The sequence below is a fragment of the Temnothorax longispinosus genome, chromosome 11 (genome assembly GCF_030848805.1).
Source record: "Temnothorax longispinosus isolate EJ_2023e chromosome 11, Tlon_JGU_v1, whole genome shotgun sequence".
Lineage (NCBI taxonomy): Eukaryota > Metazoa > Arthropoda > Insecta > Hymenoptera > Formicidae > Temnothorax > Temnothorax longispinosus.
In genome coordinates, this window is record NC_092368.1 from 12,079,680 (window position 1) to 12,106,855 (window position 27,176).

The 27,176-nt window shown below is 38.2% G+C and overlaps 2 protein-coding genes across 13 annotated transcripts in view; one reads left to right on the forward strand and one right to left on the reverse strand.

Moving 5' to 3' along the window:
* The window catches only part of Ttll5 (Tubulin tyrosine ligase-like 5), a 228,495-nt gene that overhangs the window by 109,997 nt on the left and 91,322 nt on the right, over window positions 1–27,176 (forward strand). For 5 of the 12 annotated variants that reach the window (XM_071793417.1, XM_071793415.1, XM_071793412.1 and 2 more), the window contains exon 14: window positions 12,888–13,054. The exons of 4 other annotated variants lie outside the window; for them this stretch is intronic. In XM_071793417.1, coding sequence (XP_071649518.1) covers window positions 12,888–13,054 — 167 coding nt within the window. Of the gene's footprint in view, window positions 1–1,586; window positions 1,659–1,725; window positions 2,257–10,876; window positions 11,760–12,887; window positions 13,055–17,750; window positions 17,943–27,176 lie in introns of those variants that run through there. 3 more of the 12 variants (XM_071793418.1, XR_011734405.1, XM_071793419.1) reach the window with 3 other exon arrangements.
* The window catches only part of LOC139821965 (uncharacterized), a 105,200-nt gene that overhangs the window by 73,750 nt on the left and 4,274 nt on the right, over window positions 1–27,176 (reverse strand). The window lies entirely within an intron of this gene.

A 27,176-nucleotide genomic window follows, 5' to 3' on the forward strand; every position in this document is an offset into this window, starting at 1 on the left:
AGAAAAACATCCCAAAGATTGTTTATTCAGGTAGTTTTAAGCAAATATCCCCTTATCCTTAACAGCAAATGTATATTTTGAGAATGTTCAGAGAATATCGTAAAGTATAAGATGTTACTAGGTTTTTTTTTTTTTTAGTCTAGATCCCTTCCCTAAGCCCTCTTTGTTCTTACTTTTTTCTTCGCAGACAATTTTTTTTTCACTTTAAGTTATATTTTCCTTTCTTAAATTTATGTATATGTATAGAGATATATATATTTATTTTTCCCGCGAATCGGGCGGATGTACCCTCCGCTGACCCGCCATTTTTGGCTCACTTTCATTTTTTCAATTATTTTTTCTAATTTTGTATCGCGTTGCATTTTGGCACTTAAGTCAGGTAGTACAACCCTTTTATTTACTCTCATTTCATAAAAATTTATACATTGTTTTTTATTTTAAAGAAGTTTTAATTTTTCTACATTATAAATGCCTGTATGTTTTCTAATTTCCGCAAATTTTGAGATATTGGGCCATTTTTTTTGTTTCTCGTTGAAGGAAGAAAATGCCTACACATACAGACATTTTTTAAAAAGATAATTTTTCAACGTTTTTGAACATTCTGAACACATTGGTATAGAAAACTGAAAAAATAGCATCGATTTTAAGAAAATACGTCTATTACTGAAAAATTAAACTCATCATCGCTATCTCCGAAAAATTAGAAAAATTTTGAAACCGGTTTCCAAAAAATTAGTTATAAAAAATTATACACATTATCGCCATCCCCGAAAAAATAGAAAAATTTGGGCACCATTTTGAAGAAAATCGGTCTATTAATTGAATAAATAGTTCGCAGTTAGAAAAATTTTAGCACCTGCAGTTTCCAAAAAATCGGTACATTAATGAAAAATTAAACCCATATGAAAAATCATCGCTATCCCCAAAAAATTAGAAAAATTTTGGCACCGGTTTTAAGAAAATCAATCCATTAATAAAAAATTATTAATGAAAAATTAAACTTATCCTCCAAAAATTAAAAAAATTTTGGCACTGGTTTCAAGAAAATTAGTCCATTAATACTTATTATTTCTTAAAAAAATTTTTGAAACTGGTTTTTAAAAAATCTGTAACGAAAAATTATTCATAAAAATTATCCATAAAAAAAATTCAGCTTGATATCTCAAAATTTGCGGTACCAATTTCATCAAAACCATCAACAAAAAATTAGAAAAATTTTGGCACCGGTTTCAAGAAAATCGATCCATTAATGAAAAATTAAACTTATTCTCTAAAAATTGAAAAAATCTTGGCACTGGTTTCAAGAAAATCGGTCCATCAATACTTATTATTTCTCGAAAATTTTGAAAAATTTTGAAATCGGTTTCCAAAAAATCGGTAACAAAAAATTATCCATAAGAAAAAATCAGCTTGATATCTCAAAATTTGCCAAAATTGGAGCAATCACGTACATTTTTTTAAACAGAAATCGAAAATCCCTTTATTATTGGAAATTTTTCTAATTCTATTATATTCTTTAGTTCTGTTTAATTGTTTATCTCTCCTCTGTTCTCTTGGAAACCTTGATCTCTTCGTTGTTCGCTCAGTCTCGGAAGTGCTCGCATACAGTTAACATGTCGCGTCCGAGAATCTGCTGTGCGCTTGTAATTACTAAACACGTAAGTTTTCTCGGTCTTCGCGTTCTCTCCTTAATTTGTTACATGTTTTAAATATAAATTTCCGCAGCTGCCAGTTATGGCCATGCATCAGGAACATGCTCGTGAACGCAGGAAGGTTTATTAATTTGATGACGAGTCATTTTGATGACATAGGTATTGCCAGAGAGAAATCTGAGAGCGGCCATCCCGCTTCGAGGGACGTGTGGAGGTCGTAGGAATGATTTACTCAGGGTACCACACAACGTAAATATATTCTCACAAAAGGTATAAAAGTCTTTGAATGCCGCGTACAGAAATAACGTGTGTTCGCACGAGTAGCTCGGAGAGAACAGAAGAACGCTATCTCAAGCGTTCCTAAAGCGCTCGGTATCTAGACCCGCGGAGAGCGCGGTCCTACGGACGGCTTCTGATTGGACGGAGGTTTTCGACCAATAGCGTGGCTAGCGTCGCCACACTACCCCCCCCCCTAGTGACTGAGCGGGTGGAGCGAAGGTGACGATCTTCTTGGCCTTGGGTCCTTGATAAACTCTTAGAGTTCCGGATGTGCTCGCTTGTTGGGAGGTGTCCGGTGGTTGACTTCCCACCGTAGGCTCCTGCAAGGTATTGTTCTCAAGGTGAGCCGGTTTGACTCTGTCTATGGATACAGTGGTCGGCTGGCCCTTGATGGATACTTTGAAGACCTTGTCGCTCCGTTCTAGCACTGGATAGGGGCCTTCATACGGTGGCTGAAGTGACCTCCTAACAGCGTCGACTCTGACAAATACGTGGCTGCATGTGGCTAGATCCTTGAACAAAAAAACTTTCTCTTTTTGATGATGGATAGTAGGTTTAAGCCGGGCTACCTGTAGATACTCCCGTAGCTTCTGAGCGAAACAGCTTGGGTCGGTGGGAACGTCCAGATCCAAAAAGAACTCGATAAAAGTTTACAATAACTTACACAGCTCGGATTACTTTGACCTTGACATATGTTGTCAAGGACATAATACTGAGTAACTTTTCCTTATAACTTAGTCGGCGGTCGCTGCTTATTTAAAAGTTATAAACAAAAAAAGTTTGAAAAATATAGCAGCTATTTTGAGTATTGGAAGGCATAAATGACTAATATATATGTCGAAATAGTTCACGCATACACTTTTCACGCGAACCGAGGTTCACCCACACCCCCCCTGCTTTCGGGGGAGGTGCGGTAGCTCCGAAATAGTTCACGCATACACTTTTCACGCGAACCGAGGTTCAACCACACCCCCCCCCGCTTTCGGGGGAGGTGCGGTAGCCCCAAAATAGTTCACGCATATATTTTCACGCGAACCGAGGTTCACCCACACCCCCCCCTGCTTTCGGGGGAGGTACGGTAGCCCCGAAATAGTTTACGCATGGGTTAGTTGACGCGCTTTAAACAATTAAATACTGTTAAAGCGCGTCATCTAACCTATGTAGATTAGTGACGCACTTTAAACAGTTAAATACTTGTAAAGCGCGTCATCTAACCTACGTATTTTCCAAACTTTTTTTGTTAATAACTTTTTAACGAATAACGAGCAACGGCTAAAACCTTCTGAAGGTCACTCGGGGTCATGACCTTGACAACATATATCAAGGTCATTGAAATCGGTGAGGTCGCCAAACTTGTTTTTGTTAATAACTTTTTAATAAAAAGCGACCGCCGATTAAGTTATAAGGAAAAGTTACTCAGTATTATGTCCTTGACAACATATGTCAAGGTCAAAGTAATCCGAGCTGTGTAAGTTATTGTAAACTTTTACCAAGAACTTTTCTGGGAGTGTGAGATTCTCTCCGTACAACATCTCTGCTGCAGAGGCCTTGATGTCCTCTTTAATGCTCGTTCGTAGACCAAGCAAGACGGTCGGTAACAATTTGGTCCATTTTTGGCTGCCGTGACACATAATAGCTGCTTTGAGGGTCCGGTGCCATCGCTCTATTAACCCGTTCGCTGCTGAGTGGTATGCGGTGGTGCGTGACCTGAAACAGCCTAAAAGTTTTGTGAAAGAATCGAACAAGGCCGACTCAAATTGGCTTCCTCTGTCAGAAGTGATGGTTCTGGGTGAACCGTAGCGTGATACCCATGTGTTCCAGAAGGCGTCGACAATCTCGTCTGCTGAAGTACTCTTGATGGGTACGGCTTCTGTCCATCGTGAGTATCGGTCGATCATCGTAAGGCAATAGGTGTAGCCTTCCGAGGGTGGAAGAGGTCCGATTATGTCCACATGTACGTGCCTGAAGCGTGATGAAGGCACAGGGATGTGTTGAACTTCGGAATGCACGTGCTTTGAAATCTTGTTGCGCTGGCAAGCTAGGCATGTACGGGCCCATCTGGTTATGTCCTTTGCCATGTTCGGCCACACGAATCTCTTCTGGATTAATTTCTTGGTGACGCGTCCGCTCGGATGAGCGCAGTTATGCACAACGTTAAAGGTACGACGACGCAGTGCTTTGGGTAAGTATGGACGAATATCTGGCGTTGAGACATCACAGTATACGACGTCTTCTGAATCGTCGATTCTAAGCTTTTTGAGTTTTAATGCGGAGTCTGATTCGAGGATGGCTTGTAACTCCTCGTCTTCTTTTTGAGCGTTTGCGATTTCTTGCGTGTCGGTGATGGTCGGCAAATTTACCACGTTGAGACGTGACAGGGCGTCTGCTACTTCGTTGTCTGTTCCTTTGACGAACACGATTCTTGTTGTGTACTGTCCTATGAAATCGAGTTGTCTCCATTGTCGTGGTGATGCCTTATCCGAACGCTGCTGCATTGCGAAGGTGAGAGGTTTGTGATCTGTTTTCAGAATCAGATTTCGTCCTTCGATCCATGGTTTGAAGTATTTCACTGCTTGGTATGCCGCCGTGAGCTCTCTGTCGTATGCGCTATATTTTTTCTGCGTCTCTGTAAATTTTCGAGAGAAAAAACCGAGAGGTTCCCAGATTCCATCTCTCTTTTGCTCTAGAGTTGCGCCCATTGCGACGTCTGATGCGTCGGTGGTGAGAGCGAGATCGGCTCTTTCGCGCGGGTGCGCGAGCAAGGTGGCGTCGGCCAGAAGTTGCTTGGATCTATTGAATGCTTCTACCGTTTCGGGCGTCCATGGCACAGGACGTTTATCCTTGCGTTTGGCGTCCCGAATATATTCATTCAGCGGTGCTAGTATATGGGCTGCACCTTTACAGAAGCGTCGGTAGAAGTTCAAGATACCTAGAAAACGACGAAGTTCAGATATTGTTTGTGGTTGAGGATAATTTTGGATGATCTCTACGCGCTCAGGTAGTGGGCGTGATCCGTTTTCGTCGATGAGGTATCCTAGGAAGGTAACGGAGGATTTTCCGAAATGGCACTTGGCGGGGTTGATCGTGACGCCGTATTGCCGCAGTCTTTCAAACAGGATGCGGAGATGTTTGCGATGTTCTTCGTGATTTCTTGACGCGATGAGAATATCATCGAGGTATGCGAAACAAAAGTCTAATTCGCGTAAAACTTCATCTATGAAGCGTTGAAACGACTGTCCGGCGTTCTTGAGACCGAAGGTCATCACTAAGAATTCAAATAGCCCGAAAGGAGTTATGATTGCGGTCTTAGGCTGATCTTCCGGCGCTATAGGTATCTGATAATATGCGCGTATTAAGTCTACTGTCGAGAAGACTGTACAACCGTTCTACCGATGTGAGAAATCAGCAATGTGGGCTATTGGGTACCTGTCATCCTCGGTGACACGGTTGAGGCCGCGATAGTCGCCGCATGCTCTCATATCACCGGACTTCTTCGGTACGAGGTGGAGCGGTGCTGCCCAAGGGCTGCTGGAACGTCGGCAAATTTCCTGCCGTAATCATGTCCTCGAATTCAGCCTTGGCAATCCGGTACTTCTCGGGTGTGAGCCTGCGCATTGGCTCTGCTACCGGCGGTCCTTTGGTGATGATGTGGTGTTGCACTCCGGTTCTCACGATCTTGTCTGTTTTATTAGGCGTAGCGATTTCCTGAAACTCTCGCAATAATTCGTTATAAGGATTGTCACCATGGACTATACCTACACCTGGGGCCTTGCTACGGATAAGTTGGCACGGGCGTTGTAATCCTGTCACTCCGTCGACCAGGCGTTTCCTACAAAGGTCGACCAGTAAACCGTAATGCTTGAGAAAGTCAGCTCCAATGATGGGTTGGCTAACGTCAGCGACGAGGAAAACCCATTCAAAGTCTCGGCGTAATCCTAGGGACAGGTGAACCTTCCGTCTTCCGTACGTGGAAATGACCGTGCCATTCGCTGCGAAGAGTTGAAGTTCTGATGGTTTCTGCCCGCGTGCTCTCCAAGACCTGGGAAGGACCGAGATATCGGCCCCAGTATCGATGAGAAACCTGGCGCCGGTTTCCTTGTCCTGGACGATCAGGCGGTTTCCGCTGTAAGGACCATCGCACGCCGCCTCCTGCGGTGGCCCACTCAGTTTTCCGCTTTGTCAGCGTCTTTAATGGCAAGTGGCTTGACCCACGCACACGGTTCCTGGCGTTCTTTCCGAACTTGGCGTGGTAGAAGCAGTATTTGGATGACTGCGACTTATCTCGGACACGTCCACGAGACTTGCTGCGCTCGCGTCGTTTCGGACGGGCTCGACGCCCTTCGCCTTTGTCTGCGACGAGACGCTGTAACTGTCGGGTAAGCTCGCTGACAGACGACATCAACGTGGGATCCGTAATTGATGTCGGGGTACCGGCGGCTGCACCGGCTGCGACGGCTGCGACGGCAGGAACGGTTCTCTCCATGGCCTTGTCGGCCAATTCGGCCATTTTATCGAGAGCTACTCCCTCGACTACTGAAAGTAATTCCTGCACACGTGAAGGCATGCGCTGTAACCAAAGAGTCTGCAACACTGCTCGTCAACAGAATTATTCGTAAGTCGTCGCATCTCGCGAAGAAGGTGGGTCGGTTTCCGGTCGCCTAATTCGACGTCGGTGAGCAACTTCCTCCAACGTTTCTCGTCCGAGTCAGTGAGTCGGGAAATAATGCAATTATATTTACAAAAAAATTGCAAATTAATAAATAAATTTTATTATACATAAAATCGCGTATGATCATGTACTTCCGTAGTTTTTGTACCGTTAAAAAATTAAATATAAAATTAATTAATTAAATAAATATTTATAAACATAAAAACTAAAATTCGTAAATGTAATGTATAGAAATTCCCGTTCTGGCCAATATGTTTTTTTATCTAGAAAAAAAGTCATATTAAAAACATTAACTTTGGCATAATATTTTTTAATATTTAAATGCATAATAATAGTAAAATATTAACTATCAAGAAAAAAAGGTAGTTTATAGTGTTCTTTTTACTCTTATTAAATTTGCCAAATCACGAGCACCAAAAGAGGGATATTGGATTAAAATAAAAACAATTTATTATACAAATAATGCACACGGTTAATGTTTCGACTATAGTTAGTCTTCTTCAGAACGAATTATTACGAAAGAAGAAGATAATAAATATCAAGAAACATGATAATTAATGTTCATTTTAACATACTAAAACATTAAACATTAGTCTAAACTAAGTTATTAAACAATCACCTATCAATATAAACAAAATAAACAAATAATCTAATTGAATCACAAATATAAAAACGCCGGAATAATCGAATGAAACCATGGCAAGATAAATTTATATTGATATTGAGAAGTGGTAAAATCTCTTCCGTCAGGAAGAGAATGTAAAAAATTATTAACGGGGGTATTTTGATTTAAAAGATCTTAAAATATATATTTTGCAGGAATTTTTTATAGGGAAACGAAGAAAGTGAATAACATTAAACCTTGTATGTTCATTTCACCTTATTTTAAAATTTTATTTTTATTTTTTAAGTAACAAAAATGCTTTTCCTTTCTATTATATTATAGGTATTCTGGAAGGTATAAATGACAGACGGTGTAAATAATTCTAGCTGTTCTATAAGTATCTGAAACGCAAAAAGCCAAAATTTTTTTATTCAGAAGAAGTATATGTGGCTATCGTCTGAACTAAAACTAAACCAATATTTCCATTCTAGGCAGCCTTTTTATCAAAAATATTATTAATCAATATTAAATAAACAATTTACGGTCTGAGCTTGGATTTTATAGTAACCTAATAATATTTTTTATATACTATATTTACATATTTTTTTCAACCTTAATAAACTACGCGCCGACTAAGGGCCAAAGCACATATGACAATCGTAGTCGTGGACGTAAGTAACGCACAAGCTTTTGCGTATCCTAATTTGTCAGGTCGAGGACTACGACTGTCGTATATCGCTACGCCATGTTATGTGCTTTGGCTCTCACTTGTCAGACTTATAACACAGCTTCTATTGGAGTAGTAAAAACCCCTCACTCCCATCTAATTAAATCGATTTAAATAATAGTAAAGTATTTACTACTCCAACAAGAGCTGTGTTGTAAGTCTGACAAGTTATGTCGGCGCGCAGTTTATTAAGGTTGGAAAAAATATACGTGTAGTACACAAAAAATATTATTAGGCTATTAAGGTCCAAGCTCGGACCGTAAACGGCTTATTTAATATTGATTGATTGTATAACGGTCATAAAACAGGGGGTCTTATTTCTCTTATATTATTAAAAGAAGTATAACTTTTTTTAAAATTTTGTTAGTATTTTATTAAAAGAAAAAACTAATAAACGTATAATGTTTATTCTAGTTCAGACAATAACCACACTTATTCTGAATAAGAAAATTTTTTGTTTTTGGGTTTCTGATACCTATAGAACAGCCAGAATCATTTACTCCGTCTGTCATTTACACCTTCTAATGATTAGGATATAACATAGAAAAAAATAGCATTTTTCTTACTTAAAAAATAAAAATAAATTCTTAAAATAAGGTTAAATAAGAACATGCAAAGTTTAACAATATTCGCTTTCTTTGTTCCGCTATAAAAAAGTCCTATGTATAAAAAATACTTATTTTTAAGACCTTTCAAACCAGAATACGCCCTTAATTTATTGTTTGTTATTAATATATTGTTATTAATTATATATATACATATAAGTATTAGAAAGCATATAATATAAAATAATTTCAATATTCAAATTATTGTAATAATAATAAAAAAATCAATTATTTACATTTTCTTCTGTGTGTGTATGCGTGATGTTATTGACAATATTTTCTTTGCACGTTTACATTCTTTTTACAGATTTTTTACACGCTTAATTTTCACAAGTGTGATGTCAAATACAGACAAGATTTTTGTTTATCTGTTATAAGCGTTATTTCGAATGCAAGATTTTAATAATCAAACGTTTTTAATAATCAAACATTTTCAAACTGCAAACGAGGAACAAGCAATATCATCTACACAGCATGTAGCCTTAAAATACTATGATCTTTTCTAGCAGCACTAGCGTATAATTTGTCCGCCGACATTACGAATTTCTTCTGCAGCAACACATAAAATGTTGAACAGTTTCCTCGAATGGTTGTAACAACGTCTGTATGTCCTTGCATTATTAATTCATTAAGGTATTGTTCACATTCTCATTCTAAAATAATAATCCTATTAAAAAATGTTTGAGTGTCAATACCCTTGCGGTACGCGTTTTCGAGAAATACTTGTGTAAAGTACGCGATTTGATGAATTTTTCGCTCGGTTCAGGAATGACAGAAGAGGAGAGGGGTCAGTTATTACTTGGCAACGCCGCATGAGTTCTCACGCGTGAAGTTAACTTCTTATTTTTTAGTTGTTATATGTAAAATTTTGTATATAAACAATGAAGGGTCAAAGCACATAACATGGCGTAGCGATATACGACGGTCGTAGTCCCCGACCTGACAGATCAGGATACGCCAAAGCTTGTGCGTTACTTACGTCCACGACTACGACTGTCATATGTGCTTTGGCCCTAACTTTAGTAAAATAAATTTTTCTTTTTAAGCATGAATACAAGTTGAACACGACTGGAGCCGGAGAAGGTTTTTAAAAATAGGTATTTTTCAGAAATTTTTAATTAGGTGAACGAAGAAAGCAAATCCTTTCTAAAAAAAGGCATGTTAAGTCGATACTCGCATATCTCGGTTTTTTGTTGCCGCTTTTCCGCGATGCCAATTGGTTCTCTCGCTACGCTTACTTCATTTGCAGCTGTCATCGTATATTTTGACAGTTGTGTGTATCAAGAAGTTAATAGTGTAATAATAATTGCATAATGTTAAAGCTAAATAGCGCGCGCGAAGCGCGCGTCTGTGGTGTCTAGTAACGTTAAACTTTGCATGTTCTTTAAATCTTATTTTAAGAATATATTTTTATTTTTTAAGTAAGAAAAATATTCTTCTTATCTATGTTATATCTTGATCCCTAAAAGACGTAAATGAGAGATGAAGTAAATGATTCTAGCTGTTCTAAATATCAGAAATGTAAAAACCAAAAACTTTCTTATTCAAAATAAGTGATGGCTATCGTCTGTGTGAACTAGAATAAACATAGTTTATTTGTTTTTTCTTTTAATAAAATACTAATAAAATTTTGAAAAAAGTTATAATATTTTTAATAAAAAAGCCGCTTTTACACACACAGAATAGAAATATTGATTTAATTCTAGTTTAGACAATAGCCACACTTCTGCAGAATAAGAAAATTTTAGCTTTTTGTGTTTCAGATACCTAGAACAGCTAGAATTATTTACACCGTCTGTCATTTATAGTGACCAGGATATAACAGAAAAGAAGAGCATTTTTGTTACTTAAATAAAAATAAAATTTTAAAATAAGGTGAAGAGAACATGCAAAGTTTAACGTTATTCACTTTCTTTGTTTCCTTACAAAAAATTTCTGAAAAATATCTTTTAAATATATTTTAAATCAGAATACCCCCGTTAATAATTGTTTACATTCTCTTCCTGACGGAAGAGATTTTATCACCTCTCAATATAAATATAAAATTTATCTTGTCATGGTTTCATTTGATTACTCCGGCGTTTTTATATTTGTGATTCAATTAGATTATTATTTATTTTGTTTATATTATTAGGAAATTGTTTAATGTTTTAGTATGTTAACTTAAACATTATCATGTTTTAATATTTATCGGAATTTACGTTGCGACTCTCAGAAACTTGTTATTTTATTCTTTTGACGCACTTAACATGTAAGTTCTCACGATGTACTTACGATATGTCTCCCACTTTTTCATATTTTATATCTGACATACTTATATTGACATATTATTCGTTCTAGCGTGGCGTTCGCATGATGTGGTTTGGGCGCAACGTCTTGCGACGCATGATTTATTGTTGCGTATAATTATGTATAATCTCACTTGAGAAGGACCCAATCGGGGTCGAAACGTTGTGAGACGAATAAATAGAAATTGGCCAGTTGAGTCGCTTAATCTCGATTATTTTAATATTTATCTTCTTCTTTTATATTCATAGTAATCCGTTCCAAAAAAAACTAATTATAATAAGTACAGTCGAAATGTTACCCATGTGTATTGTTTATTTAATAAAGTGTTTTTATTTTTATCCAATATTCTTTTGTTGTTGCTTGTAATTTAGCCGTAATTTGGCCAATTGAACATGCATAGGTAAAATAAATTTAATAAGAGTAAAAGAACATTATAAACTACAATTATTTCTCATAATTAATAATATAATTATTGGTATGCATTTAAATATTACATGTAAATATTATTATGCTAAAGTAAAGGCTTTTAATGTAAGATTTTTTTAGATAGAAAAGCATATGTATAGAACCGTGATTTTTATGCATTACATTTGCGAATTTTAATTTTTAAGTTTATAAATATTTATTTATTTAATTATATTTGCAATCTTTATATATTTATAAATTTCTAATATATATACATATATATATTTATTTAAAAATATAAAAATTAAAATTTGTAAATATAAACGGAAATGTAACGTATAGCGCATCGTCAATTTGCCAACTCGAGACTCGGCACTCGGCGAGACACGAGACACGAAACGCGAAACCCGAAATGCGTGACATCGTGGTATAGCCGGCGCGTGCTAACGGCAACGCCGCGCCGGCAACGTCACAGCTCAAGAGAGAAGGAGACAGCAGATCGTATGTCTGTCCTTCTCTCCCCGCTCGAAGCTTGCCGAGTGCCGAGCGTACACGGACAGAAGAGGGGTTTGCGCGACCAGCATATCCCCTCCATCTGAGTAGTTCGGACACGAATCATAGCACGGACACAAACCATGTGTGTACCGTTACCGAGCGTAACGACGTAGTTGACGTCCACTTTCTCAGGCGGCGCGTCAGTATACGTCCGCTGGAACGGAATGATCCCGGTGGCCGCTCTCAGGTTTCTCTCTGGTATTGCTCTTTGTATAAAATAACTGTTTCAAGCGTAATATTATTTATTTATTTGTATATACGGCGTTATATCTTTGTTTTTACCTTGTTTTAGACCGCACTTGAAAAGGGCTCGAACTAAGAGCCGAAACGTTGTGCTATTTTGTACATTTATGCCAGTTAATCGAGGAATAAATCAATACTTGCTGTTTAATCACTGGCGGACGAAATTAATTTTCTATATTCTTTAGTTCCTTCTACCCCTATTTCATATATAATTCTTTAAGATTCGGTCAATTATTTCCGAAAAATTGGAAAAATTTCGTAACTGGTTTCCAAAAAAATTAGTAACGAAAAATTATATACTTTATAGCAATCCCCGGAAAATTCTACCCCTACTTCATATACAATTCTTTAAGATTCGGTCAATTATTTCCGAAAAAATTGGAAAAATTTCGGAACCGGTTTCCAAAAAGATCGGTAACGTAAAACTATAGCACACCCCGAAAATTCTACCCCCGTTTCATATACAATTCTTTGAGATTCGGTCAATTATTTCTCGAAAATTTGAAAAAATTAGAAAAACCGGTTTCCAGAAAATCGGTAACGAAAAACTATACACATCATGGCACTCTCCGGAAAATTCTACCCCTGTTTCATATAATTTTGGTAAAAATTCGGTCCACTAACGAATGAGTAGTTCGCGGACAGACGGACGGACAGACAGACAAACAGTCGGGTTTTATATAATAGTATAAAGTACGATATTATTGCTGTTATAGGGATTAGTTTGTACATAAATTGATTCTATTATATTATCAAAGTCTTATGCCACATCTAGGAATATGTAACAATTTTATATTAAAAATAAAGAACTATATATTAATTAGATTATTTATTTGAATTAATTTTTTCTTTTTTGTAGTTACCATGCAGTAAGTTAAGTGATAAGGATCGAGCTGCCATTACCGCAAAGCAACTTTCTGATTTTTTGCATCTGTATAACAGAGAAACAGATCTTTACGAAGACACCGTAGATCGGCCTCGTACTGTTCCTAATAAACTTTTCCAAAAGTTTCTAGCTGCCGCAAGGTATACATATACGTTGAATAGTTTTTAAAGCATAGTCGCATTCCTCGATCCATTGTGGAATTACACAAAAGGAAAACCGTTACTTTTTCATTAAAGTACAGAACAGCATCTGTATTTTAAGGGGATCCTAAACCAAAGGCCGACGGGAAAGCACCCTCGTCTAAACGGAATTAAAAATGGCGATAATTTCGATCGTTTTCTATGTTGCCGGCTTATATCTGTTCAGACAAAGATATTAGAGTCCCTCTATTATCGAGTCTGTCCATACAGTAGCAACTTTTGATTGGTTCGCCATTTCTTGGCAAAAGCAAGGGAAACAGAAAGAGAAAGAGATATAAGAGAGAGAAAGAGAAAGCGATATGAATGTATAGAGATCCTCAGAAAAACCGTTATATAACGATCTCTGATTGGCCCCGTTGTTTGGGGTCTAACCGGAAGTGTAAGAGAGAAAAATATATAAAGCTAACCAAGAAATCCTAGCCGACCTAGCCATAAGTGTACGTCAAAACTGGAGCTTGGAATACCCGAGTATCCAGGGATTCATCCTCTCGCCCGCTTACCCGTTGTATACAAATCTGAACAGGTTCCGCGGGTACTCAGAGATACTTCGAGTTAGGTTAGGTTAGGTACCTATACGATTCCGGTATCCGAATTATGCGGGTACCTGCGGAACCGGCCCAGATCCATACAACGGTAACAGACAAGCGGGCGGGTACCCGGATACCTGGTTATCCGGTTCTTTTTCCAAGCTCTAATATTTATTCAACAATCAAAATAAACCGCCATCAAAAACGTCATTTTCGTTTTGACCTCACGACCTCATTGTCTGATCTCTGATGGTTAAGGATTTCAAATCTCTATTCTTCTTCGTATTATTAATGGCTCACATATTTCCTTCTCGGATAGCATATCGGCCACTCAAATATCTATGAATGTACATCGCTTTTTTTTTCTCTTATATCCTTCTCTCTCGTAGAATTTTGCCAGAAGCAAGTTATCTAAACTCTGATTATATAGAGGGGCTATAAAGGATATAGACAAGGATAGACTAGAGCCAACACATGCCCGCTGGGTATCACATACGCATTAATACGCACCGCCGCCATTTTATCTATGGCCGTCACAGTTTTTTCATAGCCAAAGTCCAAAGTTAGCGATCTAGTTAAGCACAATATAACCAGTAGAGGAAAGTGGGGTAATAGTGCCTACCTAAAATAAATCTGTTAATACAAAATGGTTTTTATAGTAACAATTAATTTAAGGGGTAACATTACTCCAGAGGCCTAAAAATAGAAGAATTTTTTGTGGTAAAAAAAGGAAGTAAATCAAAAATCTATTTAAAGGACTTTATTGTACATGTCTTAAAGTGTATGAAACAATTTTTTATTTTTTAAATGGCGCGGCGATGGAGTCTTGTAAAAGTAAGCGTTTCTTTGCGGAATTTGCTTCGGGGCTTGCAGCATAAGTGCCGCAAATTTTGACCTGGAACAAAAAACCAAAATTTTTCATAATTTGCATGATAATAGCTAGAGAAATACGTAGGGAATTCTTAAAATATCGTTTTTCATAGAAATGACAAGCATTTGAAGAAAAAGTTGTTTGAAAGTTTCAATTAACTTTTTTTCAAATGCTTGCTATTTTTATAAAAAGCAATATTTAAAAAATTTCCTACGTATTTCTCTAGCTATTATCATGCAGATTATGAAAATTTTTGGTTTTTTGTTCCAGGTCAAAATTTGCGGCATTTATGCTGCAAGCCCCGGAGCAGCTCCCGCAAGGAAACGCTTACGTTTACTAGGCTCCGCTATTTAAAAATTAAAAAATTGTTTTATACACTTTAAGACATGTACAATAAAGTCCTTTAAATAGATTTTTTTATTTACTGTTTCTTTCTTAACCACAAAAAATTCTTCTATTTTTGGGACTCTGTGGAGTGGTGTTATCCCTTAAATGCAGCTAAATGGAATTAAATGGAACCTTTAAACGTTTGTCTACAACCATGTGAACTTATACTTAATAATAATTTTGTTGTTAAATATTTTATTCAGCAATATTTAGGACAATGCAAAATCGGGCAAAAATGAAAGTAGCGACTAATAGTGCGCAGTTTCAAAATTACCAAAATTTGTGTCTGCAGCGGATAAATTTCGAACGTTTCTGCTTAAATCATTAGTTTTAAGTACAGTTAATGTGAGTGATGATAAATAATTAAAAATTAAACGCGAAACTTTAAAAATGGAAAGACATTAAAAAAATTTTTTTTCGAGTAGAACTGACTCATGGCTTCAACACACAATTAATTCGACATAAATATATATAAATTCGAATATAAATAAACTATTATATATAAAATCGACATAAATAAAAGCGCACTATTCCCCGATGTGAAATTCCGGGACAATTTTGTCAATTACTCGTGAACTGCAAATGAAATTATGGGACCAACGCGGCAAAAGGTTCCCAAGGAATCGTATTTCACTATGTTATACCAATTACAGTGACAAATAAAAATTGCCCACTTACGAGCTTAACTCGTGTCGTGTCAAAATAGTAAGGAAACGGGCGCGTTTTCTTTTTCGCTTCCTCTGTTCAAACGAAGCTTTGAGCTGGGATAAAATGTATCTATATTATCTAGAATTGACGTAAGCTTTGAAATTTTGCCACTCACGTGTCGTCAACTATCGTCACAGTCTCAAACTTGAGGTGCGCACTATTACCCACTGCGTCCTATTTCCCTACTTCCCCCTATATGTTCACTCAACCCTTTTTTGTGGTTTGCGCCGATCTGTAATCTGTACTGCGCATCAACATTATTTTGGCGGGGACCAATCAGAACATTTTTGTATGTGTATTGTGTGGTAGTGCAAAGTCGGTGTAATGCCACAAACGCTAAGTGATTTTCGTACGTTTGAGGTTTGAGGTGAAATATCGGAAAATCAGTGTGACGCGCAGAAACGCTTGCATATTGAGGAAAATTTTGGATAATTTTGATCAGATTTTCCAAGCTGAATAAAAGCCTGAAAATCGGGGCCCGTTCAACCGTTGATACGCCGATGATCCAACCAAAATAATGGCGGAAAATCGGAAACCAATAGATCAAAGGTGCCGACAGAGAGTGAGCATACTGGTTATACTGGGAGCTTTCCAGGAAGCGACACAAGTCGACACAAGTATCGTTTCATCTTCGTTACTCATTGGCAAAAAAGAAAGATAGAACGATGCTTGTGTCGACTTGTGTCGCTTGCTAGAAAGCTCCTACTGTGATTATAAGTATTAGACATCTGTGTACCTACATTGCATGATAATAGCTTTAATGCGCATAACTTTTTTGTTAGAGGTCTAAGAGCCACCGCACAAGACTCTCGTATGATCACGTAGCGTAACGTAACGTGAGCCAACGCACAAGAAACGTATTGGTTACGGCCGTTACGGCGTTATACGTTTCTTGTGCGTTGATCTACGTTACGTTACCATGCGAGAGCTTATGCGAAAGCTCTAATCGATACGTTTCTTGTGCGTTGGCTCACGTTACGTTACGCTACAAGATCATACGAAAGTCTTGTGCGGTGGCTCTAAGTCTAATTCTGAGAACGGTATGGTATTTCTTAATTGATGTAGGGAGCTTTCCAGCAAGCGATACAAGTCGACACAAGCATCGTTCTATCTTTCTTTTTTGGTAACAAAGATAAAACGATACTTGTGTCGATTTGTGTCGCTTGCTGGAAAGCTCCCATAATCCACTGTTTGTGAAGGTTTCATTTTGTAACAACAAATTGGTAGAATTTTTATAGGAAGCAGTCACAATGTTGATGTCTTATTATCTGTATTTCTGAAATTATTTTTGTTCTCATTGTCAGTATAAGGCTGCGGTCCACTTGACGCTACAAATGCTTCGAAGCATTCCTCTTCTCTTTTCTTTCAATAAAAAAAGAAGGAGAAGAAGAACGCTCCAAAGCATTTGTAGTGTCAAGTGGACCGCAGTCTAAAATCGCCCTTTGTGGAAAGCATTAGTGCATATACTTTAACTTTGGAAAAGGATTTTTATAAATCCATTTTAGCAAGCGATACAAGTCGACACAAGTGTCTTTGTTACTCATTGCCAGAGTAGACCCCTTTGTTTTTTTAACCATCATGTATAAGCATTGCGTGTTTTAATATAAATCTAGAATAAGTCATTGATTAATATAATATATAAAGTAAAGCTGTATGATCTGGTAATCAGGCACAGTCTAACGGATATCAATATTTATAGTCGGACAAAGAATCATACCTCTGCTCTTGACATCCTGCGACCAATATTTGCAAATGCCTCTTCAAGTCTACACGTACCTTCTGTGTGTTCAGTAACTAATTTTTCACAATACAGAACGGTTATAATGACAGAGCAGGAAGCAGAAGATCAGTGGATGTTGCGATATTATATTCCTACAGAAAAGTGTCAAGAATGTCACCGATATTTCTTGAATTATAAAGATAGTCCAATATCATATAACGAAACGTTAACAAAATTAAAAGAGCATTTATTCCATGAACACAAGATAGACCATAATTCCGTACATAATATAGAATATGATGTAAATGAAAAGAAAATCCCAGTACGTCGCTTCATACGAAAATGTTATACAAAATTAAAAGGAGATCTGGCAAAATGCAACTGTTGTTTTGCAATAATTAGTTACAAAACCGTAAATTATAGATTCTTACATGAACACTTGATATGTAAGCATGAAGACAAATTAACGGAAATAGAGAAAAATGATAAAAAGATACAATGGTATTGGGATTACGTCACAAGAAAGGACAAAGCACATGCGAAATGCAACATTTGTAACAGAACAATAGGTATATATCCAATTTCAAGTGTGAGTTACCACTTGAAAATTCATAAGTAAGTATATTATGAAATTGCAATTCTAGTCGCAATAGAGTCTGAGTTTTTGGCTTATTATGAATCCAATCGAAATATGTGTAATACAGATTTTTTTTAATGTTTTGGCAAATATGACACAAAAATATATGTACATTAGCTGGTTATCCGGGGCTTCACCCGGGCGTCTTTTTTTTTAAACGACTTTATATTTGTGTTATTACATATTTGTGTTCTAGCTAATCTTAGATCCACCAATATATGATTCATAAACACATATTTTTAATAACTTTCCACATCACCCATGAGGTACTATATATTATTAACGCATTTTTTAGTGGTATCCTCAGTATTTTAAATTCTTTAAAAGAGTCATACTTATAGTGACTTTTCATTAATAAATAATTATTTGGATATATATGGAACATGGTAATGGAAAATTTTTGTGTCTCTCGACGGATATAGATTTGCTATATGTAACGTGAAAACGTACACTGAGAAAAAAATGTTCTGTAGATATTAATTTGCATACAATTGTGACTCCATTTACTAAAATGAAGAAAATTTTCCTTTTTGTATAAATGTTCTCAAAAACTAACCATTGAAAAAACTATTGAAAAAAAGTTTTACATGCTGACATTATTTATAAAAGAGTTGGATTGTATTCAGCATCAACACTATTCGTATTCACACTGTGGTTTCGTATGTCTGTTTATTTTTGTTCATATTATTTTTACTATGTCCGTTTTTGGCAAGGTGCACAGTAATGCGCTCGCGTTTCGCGTATTATTATTCGTATATAATATAATTATTCGTATATAATATATTCGGTCACGACAACGTCTTGAGGATGTGCCCCAGGTCGAGCCGATGGTTGCATGTGATAACGCGTAGGACACACGCACACGTCGCGACAACGCCTTGATGTCGACTCAGGATCACGATGACGTCTCGAGCTTATGCTCGGATCGCGATGACGCCTTTGAGACGACTCGGGTCGCGACAACGTTTCGTATAATATACAATATCTAAATTGTGCGATCGTGCTCCCGCTATGACCGTGCTCTTCGATTGACTGATGCCAACTAACTCGAGTCGCGCTGGTCGCGCGCCACGATTCCCGCTATTTGTTAATAATTGTAAGATTCGCTCGATTGGTGGATCCTAAATCCGCCCTCTGATTCGCTTACATCCACCAATCAGCTTATATGTCAATTCACGACGACCTATTTTGTTGGAAACGAGACGGAGATAGCGGAAGCCACAGATCCCATATCACAGGCACCGAAGACGCTTGAAGTTACGCCGCCTTGTTGTTAATTATGTATGTGTATGTGTGTGTCTGCGTCGCTGCTTTTATATATTTATTTATCTTATTTATCTTATGGGCTACGTCGTGCACGACTTTCGTTTACCGGCGACACAACAAGAGTTTATATATATATAAATTTTATGCAATTCTTAAAGGGATCCTAAAGCCGTCTGTATTACCGACCAAATTCTATATCTGTCCTTGTATAGACAATGATGGATAGACAAGGATAGACATGGTTATAGGTTATATTGCATTCATTACAATTAATCTTTTTTTTGTAAGCTTTTATTCTTAGTTCCAATTACACGATATTGTTCTTACATGTTGTCCCTAGGTCATGCCGGTCTAATTTTGTGGATATTTATTGTGAAATTTTTGTATAAAGCAAATATTGTCGTCACGTATAACAAAAAATATTAATTTTTTTTCGTTTTCGATATAAATTCGACCACCATGCCTAGATTTTAATGCGTACTTTAATTCTAGACAAGAATTTTGCATTTCTATAAAGCCAATTAAAAGATTAGTGCTAAGAAAAAAACCGGTATTACAGACGGCTTTAGGATCACCTTAACCCTCAGGGTACGGACTATAAAAAAGTTACGTTCCGTACGGACATGGGTTAGCCTAACCCGGCGACTTTGATTGACTGTATATCGGGCTGTAATTTGTCAATTGAAGCAATTTTTTTTTTGGATCGGAAATTTTCTCAAAAATACAATGGCGTTGATAGATTTATTACATTATTTGTTTAAACAAAGATACATTTGAAAATTTAAACAGTTCTCAAAAAATTTTCATAAAAATTCATTTTTTTTTTAAATTGCATAACTTTATAAAAAAAAAGATATCGACATTTTATAAGTCGCGTTTGAAAGCTAAAAAGTTTTTTTTTTAAATGGCTGAATTCGTTTTTTGATCCATTCCAAAAAGTATATTTTTTTTAACTATGAAAATACCCGTTTTTTTGCGATAGCGATATAACGTTACTTGCTTGATTTATCGTAATAACGCAAAAAAAATATCTTAAAGTAAAAATAGTTCTTTTGGATGTTGTTGATTAGTATAATATAAATAAATAACAAAAATTGCATGCACGGATACGTTATGCTGGTATGCTACAGAGCATCATTTTGAGGTTAGAATGCACAAAAAGTATATTAAAAATAGTAAATTCTGACATAGCCAGAATACTCTACTGCAGCAAATTACTCCGAAAAACACAAAGATTTTTTTTTTGAAAAACACGGATTTTTGATAACGTTCCGTACGTGTACTGGGTGTAGACTACCCGAGTTCAATTTTCAAACTCGTATACTTGAGCACCAAGCGTAGACTGACGCTGCCCCTTGGCGCTTACATAGTCGCTACACCTCAAAGATTTCCCCCCCCCCCCCCGGTACGGACTCCCCCATTCACTTCCTTTAAAATGGCGCTACTTTCAAAATTCGCTCGGGTTACGCTTAACCAGATCGTACCCTGTATGGGTTAATACTGCTTTTTGAAATTTAAAAAAGTAAACATTTCTTGAAATATATTATAAAATTGTTAATAATGACACGTTCAAACTTTATTTTTGCATGACACAAAATTTTATATACTTTATTTTTTCTTTTGAATTTCATTACATTTAACAACAAAATATATTTACATTATCAAAGTTAAATTTATTTTTTCGTTCTATAATTACGTTCTATGATTATTTATAGGTGTTGTAAGAAGCAAGTTCAAGGATGTCACTGAGGGGGATGTAAGCGCACCTATTAAAATTTGGTTAGCTCACGCAACGGATCGACTAAAAAAAACAAGAGACAAGAATGATTATTTTCTATAGCATTTAATTTGAAATTAATGAAAAAAAAAGAAGTCATGGCATAGTACGTTTTGTGTTTTTTTTTAATTTCTGGTTATTAAGATATATCTTTGTTGTCTAATAAATTTTTTTTTTTAATTTCTTTTGTTTATTGAGATATACTTTAGTTGTATAATCTAAATTATAAATACCGTTTCTCAAAAAAATTTTTTGATAAAAAGATTGCTTTTTTTTAATAAAAGATGAGAATTGTTTTTATCAACGATTAAAAAATATACGAAATATGAATAAGAGATTATTTGAGGAAAGTAATAAAATCTTATAATTTGTTCTATTTGTCCATATATCCTTCATACAGAGTAGCGATTACCGATCACATATAACTTAATTGTTATAATATTAAATAAAATAATAAATAATATTACTTTTTAATATTCAGAATATCATATAATATCAATAATGTTACTTTTTAATATTCAGAATATCATATTAATATAAATAATATTACTTTTTTAAATATTCAGAATATCATTATACAATACTTTTTTCTTATCTCAAATAATATTTTAATAACATAAATAACAGTAAAATAATCTAATTTATTTTAATATTATATGAAGTGGACATATAACATCTATCATATTCCAGGAAGATTATTTAATATTATTTAATATTATTGGTATATTCTTAAATTACTCATTTAATATTCTAAGGATATACCAAGATATTATTTAATATCAAATAATATTACGCGCTATAGGGACTGGATGCAACATATAAACAGTATAATTATAAGTGTCACATACTACGTTTACGCGAGCGTTACTTCTGTAGTAACTTACGATAATTCCTTCGCGTAAACGGGATTTTGTAGTAACTTACGATAATTTATTCCGCGTAAACGAGTGATATGTCGTAAGTTTACTACAGAAGTAACGCTCGCGTAAACGTAGTAACAGTAGTATACTATAAGTATATATAATAATGAGTAACAGTTATAGCGAGTTGCATTGAATAAAATTATTTTCGATTCGTTGTCGTAAATCGTTTATTGTAAATATAATTGAGAAATGTATACATGTGTATGCCGGTATATATAAAAAATGTTAAATGTGATAATTTGCATTAATTTCTAAGCGTGTCGGTCTTAAAACACAGCTGTTACGTGAGCGAGCGAGAAGGTATAAGAGCAGCGAGTCGTCAATAAGAGCGAGTAGGACAGTAACAAGAGTGAGCGAGATAAGAACAACGGCGCGCAAGGAAAAGACTCGATGCCCGATCCTCGATCAGATCCCCACCCCCGAGCCCGAGCCTTCTGCATGTGTTATTCTCATCTCGCTCACTCCAATTACTGTCTCGCTCGCTCTTATTGTCATCTCGCTCATTCTTATACCTTCTCGCTCGCTCACATAACGAAAAATCATAACTTTGAGTACCGACATTAACACGGAACGCCAACCTAAATCGTCGCACGTATGCGTTACCCCGTGGGCCAAACGCGGACGTTGGCTACGTAGTTCATGTGCACGTTTTACGTCGATCCCAGAGGGCGTATCGCGTTCGCGGATCACCTAAAACCGGGCCGTGTCGTCTCTCATTCTTCTCTCTGGCACGACATAACCTATTCGCGTAACGCGATCTCACCGAGAGACACGCGGCGGACGAGATACTCGCTGCGGAAGCGCGAAAAGAGTCGACTCTTGGAGAGAGAGCTGCCGCTACAGCAGTCTGGGCGACCATGAAGGCTAAGACGAAGCTCGGAATAGGCTTGAAAACGAAAACGAAAAAATCGAAAACGGTAAAGAAAAAAAGCTAACAAAAAATGGATACTTCCGACAGCAAAACGAGGCGGCGTATTGCCGATTCTACCGTTGTTGGGAGTTCTCGGTTCTCTGGCCGGCGGAGCGGCGGGAATCGTAAAGGCCGTGAACGACAACAAAGCCGCGCGGCGTCAGCTGGAAGAAATGCAGCGTCACAATCGCGCCGTGAAAGGTCGACGGACTTTATCTCGCTCCGTACAAATATGGACGAAGGCTGTATCTCGGCCCGCACAAACGCGGGCGAGGAGTAGCGTCGAAAAAAAAAACGTCAAAAAGAACGTTAAATATGCCCGCGGGTATTACGACTAACGTACAATTGAATCGACCTGGCAAGGCGTATGCGCATACCGTTCTTCAGAGGTGTCTTCATGCGTGATTCGTTACCGATTGGCGGTGTACGTAGAAACGAGAGCGGTATCGTGAATTTGGACGATGCAGCGGGCCCGGTACTCATTGGGTAGCGTACGCGAAAAGGGAAGATCGAGTCGTATATTTCGACAGTTTCGGCAATCTTTGACCGCCGAAAGAATTGGTGCGATATTTCGGACCGAGCGTGACGAAGATTGAGTACACATTGCACGTCTATCAGCGATACGATCAGAACATCTGTGGACAATTGTGCCTGCGATTTCTCCGGACGATCGACTCTAATTTAGGAAAAAGCAGCATCCTCGCGGAGCACTATTTTCCCGCCGTAGATCTGAGCGACGGTGACTACGAGCTCGGTCTAACGTGTTTTGAGACTTATCACACGATTCCGAACGTGAATTCTTCGAACAATAAATTTTATTTCGACGAGGATGACACGGAAATTACGATTTTCGAGGGATCGTACGAGATACGAGCTATACATGAGCTTTTGAAACGCGAAATTTCACGAAAACGCCCGCGACGCGTAAATCGTTCCAACGATGATCGTACGTCGGTCGCGAATATCGCGCGAGAGGCGACCGCTCGCGCGAACGGCTACGAAGACGAGGCCGCGGAATACCCGATAGTGCTCCGCGCAAATTACAATACGATGAAGAGCGAGATCAAGTGCGCTTTCAGAGTGAACTTTAAACAAACCGAACAACGTTGGATCGCTGCTGGGATTCTCGTCGAAGCGTATATTGCAGCCGGGACAGTGGCACACGAATCGGACGCGTCGATTAATATGTATCAACGGTAAACATTATCCGCGTGGAGTGTAACGTGACCGCGGGTGCGTACAGCAACGGCAAACGTGTTCACACGATACACGAATTTCACCGAGCGTACCACCGGGATATAAGATATCGGAAACGCCGGCGCAGATCATTTACATGCCGATTATTGCGCGAAGCGTACGGATCTAACAATACGCGTCACGGATCAAGACGGACGATTGCTCGATTTTCGAGGAGAAGAGATCACCGTCAGATTGCACGTACGACGGCGACAGCAATAACGCGCGACGTGTGACATGCTCGTGTTGAACGACTCGGAACACGCGACAGATAAGAATATCTTTACGACTGCGACGATCGACGATATCATCAAATCGACATTCGTAGCGTTTAAAACAGAGACGAAAACAGAGACGAGAAAGAAGCTCAACGCATCGAACGTTAAATTTTTACAATCTCTGGGATTCGCGGAACGAAACATCTGAACGATGACTAAAATTCTTAACATCGGAGGCGAGCCGGTCTTTGACGATCGCATCGTCAAGATCGAGACTCACACGTACAACCCGTACGCCAACACAAACGTTCGAGTATAGCGACGAGATACGAATATCCATACAACAGCAGGATCTGTATACGTTGCCGTGCGAAAGTTTTCTCTACGTCGAAGGAACATTGACGGTGACCAGAGCAGCCGACCAATCCCGATAACGTGTATTGGGGAATAATTGCGTCGCGTTCATGTTTGATGAAATTCGATACGAGCTCGATGGTGTGGAGATTGATCACTGCAGAAACGTAGGAATAACCAGCACGCTAATAACCCGAACGGATATTTCAATTTCTGCGTACCGCTCAACTTGTTACTGGGATTTTGCGAGGATTACAAACGCGTGGTGATCAACGCTTGTCAAGACTTGATCTTGATACGATTGCGCAACGACAACACTTGTCTGGTGGGAAGTCTCGCGTTGGAGCCTACTGTCAACAACTCAAGATACAGTGGCGACATGCCTCACGTGGTATTGAGCGAGGTCAACAAGCTGTCGATGCTGCGCGCCTTGGAAAACGGACGATATCTAAGTATGGGTTTCCGTTCGTGGGATCTGTACGAGTATTCTCCGTTGCAGAACACGACCAAGCACTCGTGGGGCCATTAAAGACCGCGACTCAGCTCGAGAAACCGCGATACGTCGTCTTCGCTCTGCAAACGGGTCGGAAGAACGTCATGTCCGTCGGACACGAGCCGATTCGACGACTGCAAATTGACCAACGTGAAACTCTATTTAAACTCGGAAGTCTATCCGTACGACGATTTGAATTTGGACTTTGGTAAACACAGATGGGCGATTCTGTACGATATGTACGCGCGTTTCTGCAAGGGCTATTACGGATACGAATATCTCGAGCCGAGTCTCACCGTTTCGACTTTTCTACGTAACGGCCCGTTCGTGACCATCAATTGCTCTCGACAAAACAAATCCGTCAAAAACGCCACCGTGGATGTCAGACTAGAATTCGATTGCTGGAGAACGTACCGCCGAATACCTCCGCGTACATCATACACGATCGCGTGATCGAGTACAATCCGTTGACCAACGTAGTGCGCAAAATAGTCTGAGGTGTTCGCGGCAACGTCGACAAATTTTCTCTCTCTTTTAACTCCCGATACAAATTTAAGAGAGGGGGAAAAAAGGGGAGCAGGATATAAAAATCAGAGTGTCACGAAACGCGCGTCATTCCTCTCGATTCACGCATCGAACAAAAGAGATATCTCTTCATGTCCGCACCAACGTTCGTCGAACGTGCCGTACAGCAAGGTGAAGCGTTTAATTACGTCAGCCGTGCTCGGTGAGGAAGAGGACAACAACGATGACGATGACGACGACGACGACGAGATGCCGACCTCTCGTCTACGTCAAGGGATGCCAGAAACGAAAATGGCTGGTAGATCTTGCTTGAGAATAAAGCGAGAAAAGACCTAAACATCGAGACTCTGGATGCGGATTACGAAGATATCGAATCTTTAATTATTTTAGATGCTACCAATACTATGCGATGTGGAAAACACGTTAAGAATTGCGCGTTGCAAAATGTATTAAAAATATTTAACTGGTGGTCGAAACGTCAGAAAAAATTTTCATCTTTTTAAAAAATAAATTTTATATGTATGTGTAAATTTTACAATGTTTTATTTCCTTTCGCCCATTGGTCGATAGTGTACAAAATTAAAGAATAAGTAGGTATACGTGACGAATTCTAACTCGATAGCTTCGAGGGGGGTATCAGGTTTCTGCGAACATGTCTGAACATGTTTCGCGGTTGATGTCATGCGGAAGGGAGGAGGGGGGATATACGTCTTAATAAAAAAAAAACATCCTACCTTAGCCCCCTCTCCTAAATTTCAGAGCGCTGATTGCGCGTTCCAGAAACATTAATTTCCCCCCTCCTTCATCATAGTTTTAGAAGTTGCCGCGTATATTCGATTAATTTTATACGACTAGTCTCGTATCGACTGCTTGTGCGAACGGTCACTTCTCATAACCGAGAGAAAGAATGTATTCCGTTGAAGGAAGCAACGGCAGTAACAGTGGCAGTAGACGTTGTTAGCCGTTCAGACGGCTGAAGGGTCGTGCTCCGCTCGCGAGCTCGGAAGGATCGGGATGAGGGCGTCTGGCGGCTCGGTTAATGATCACACTTGTTAAACACCACTTTAACACTTTATTAAATATACTAGAGCTTGGCTTGGACGAGGTGTTCTTTATTTAGTGTTCCCGTCTCGCGATTCGTTAGAGTTCGTAGATGTTTCAACGCGACGTCGTGGAGTTCTCAGACCGACTGCCTAATCGCTCGATTCGGCGGTCTTATATTGGTTTCCCGTTGCTACCTCGGGATCGCCCGCGGTAGCATTAACCTGTGTGTGTCAGCGCTCCGCGCTGACCTTCGCGTCAGCGATATCGGTCCTCGATGGACCTTTGGTCTTGACGATTTTAGTCGCTAGGGTCGAATTTCCTGACACTTGGCAATTCGGTTGCCAAGTGCGTTGTGCGCTCACAACATTCCTCCCCCCGCGGAAAAAGAAAAACGTAGTTTTTTCGTTTATTTATGTGTGTTTTCTTTTCCCTTGAGGGGTTACAATCTAGGTGTATGTATGTATGT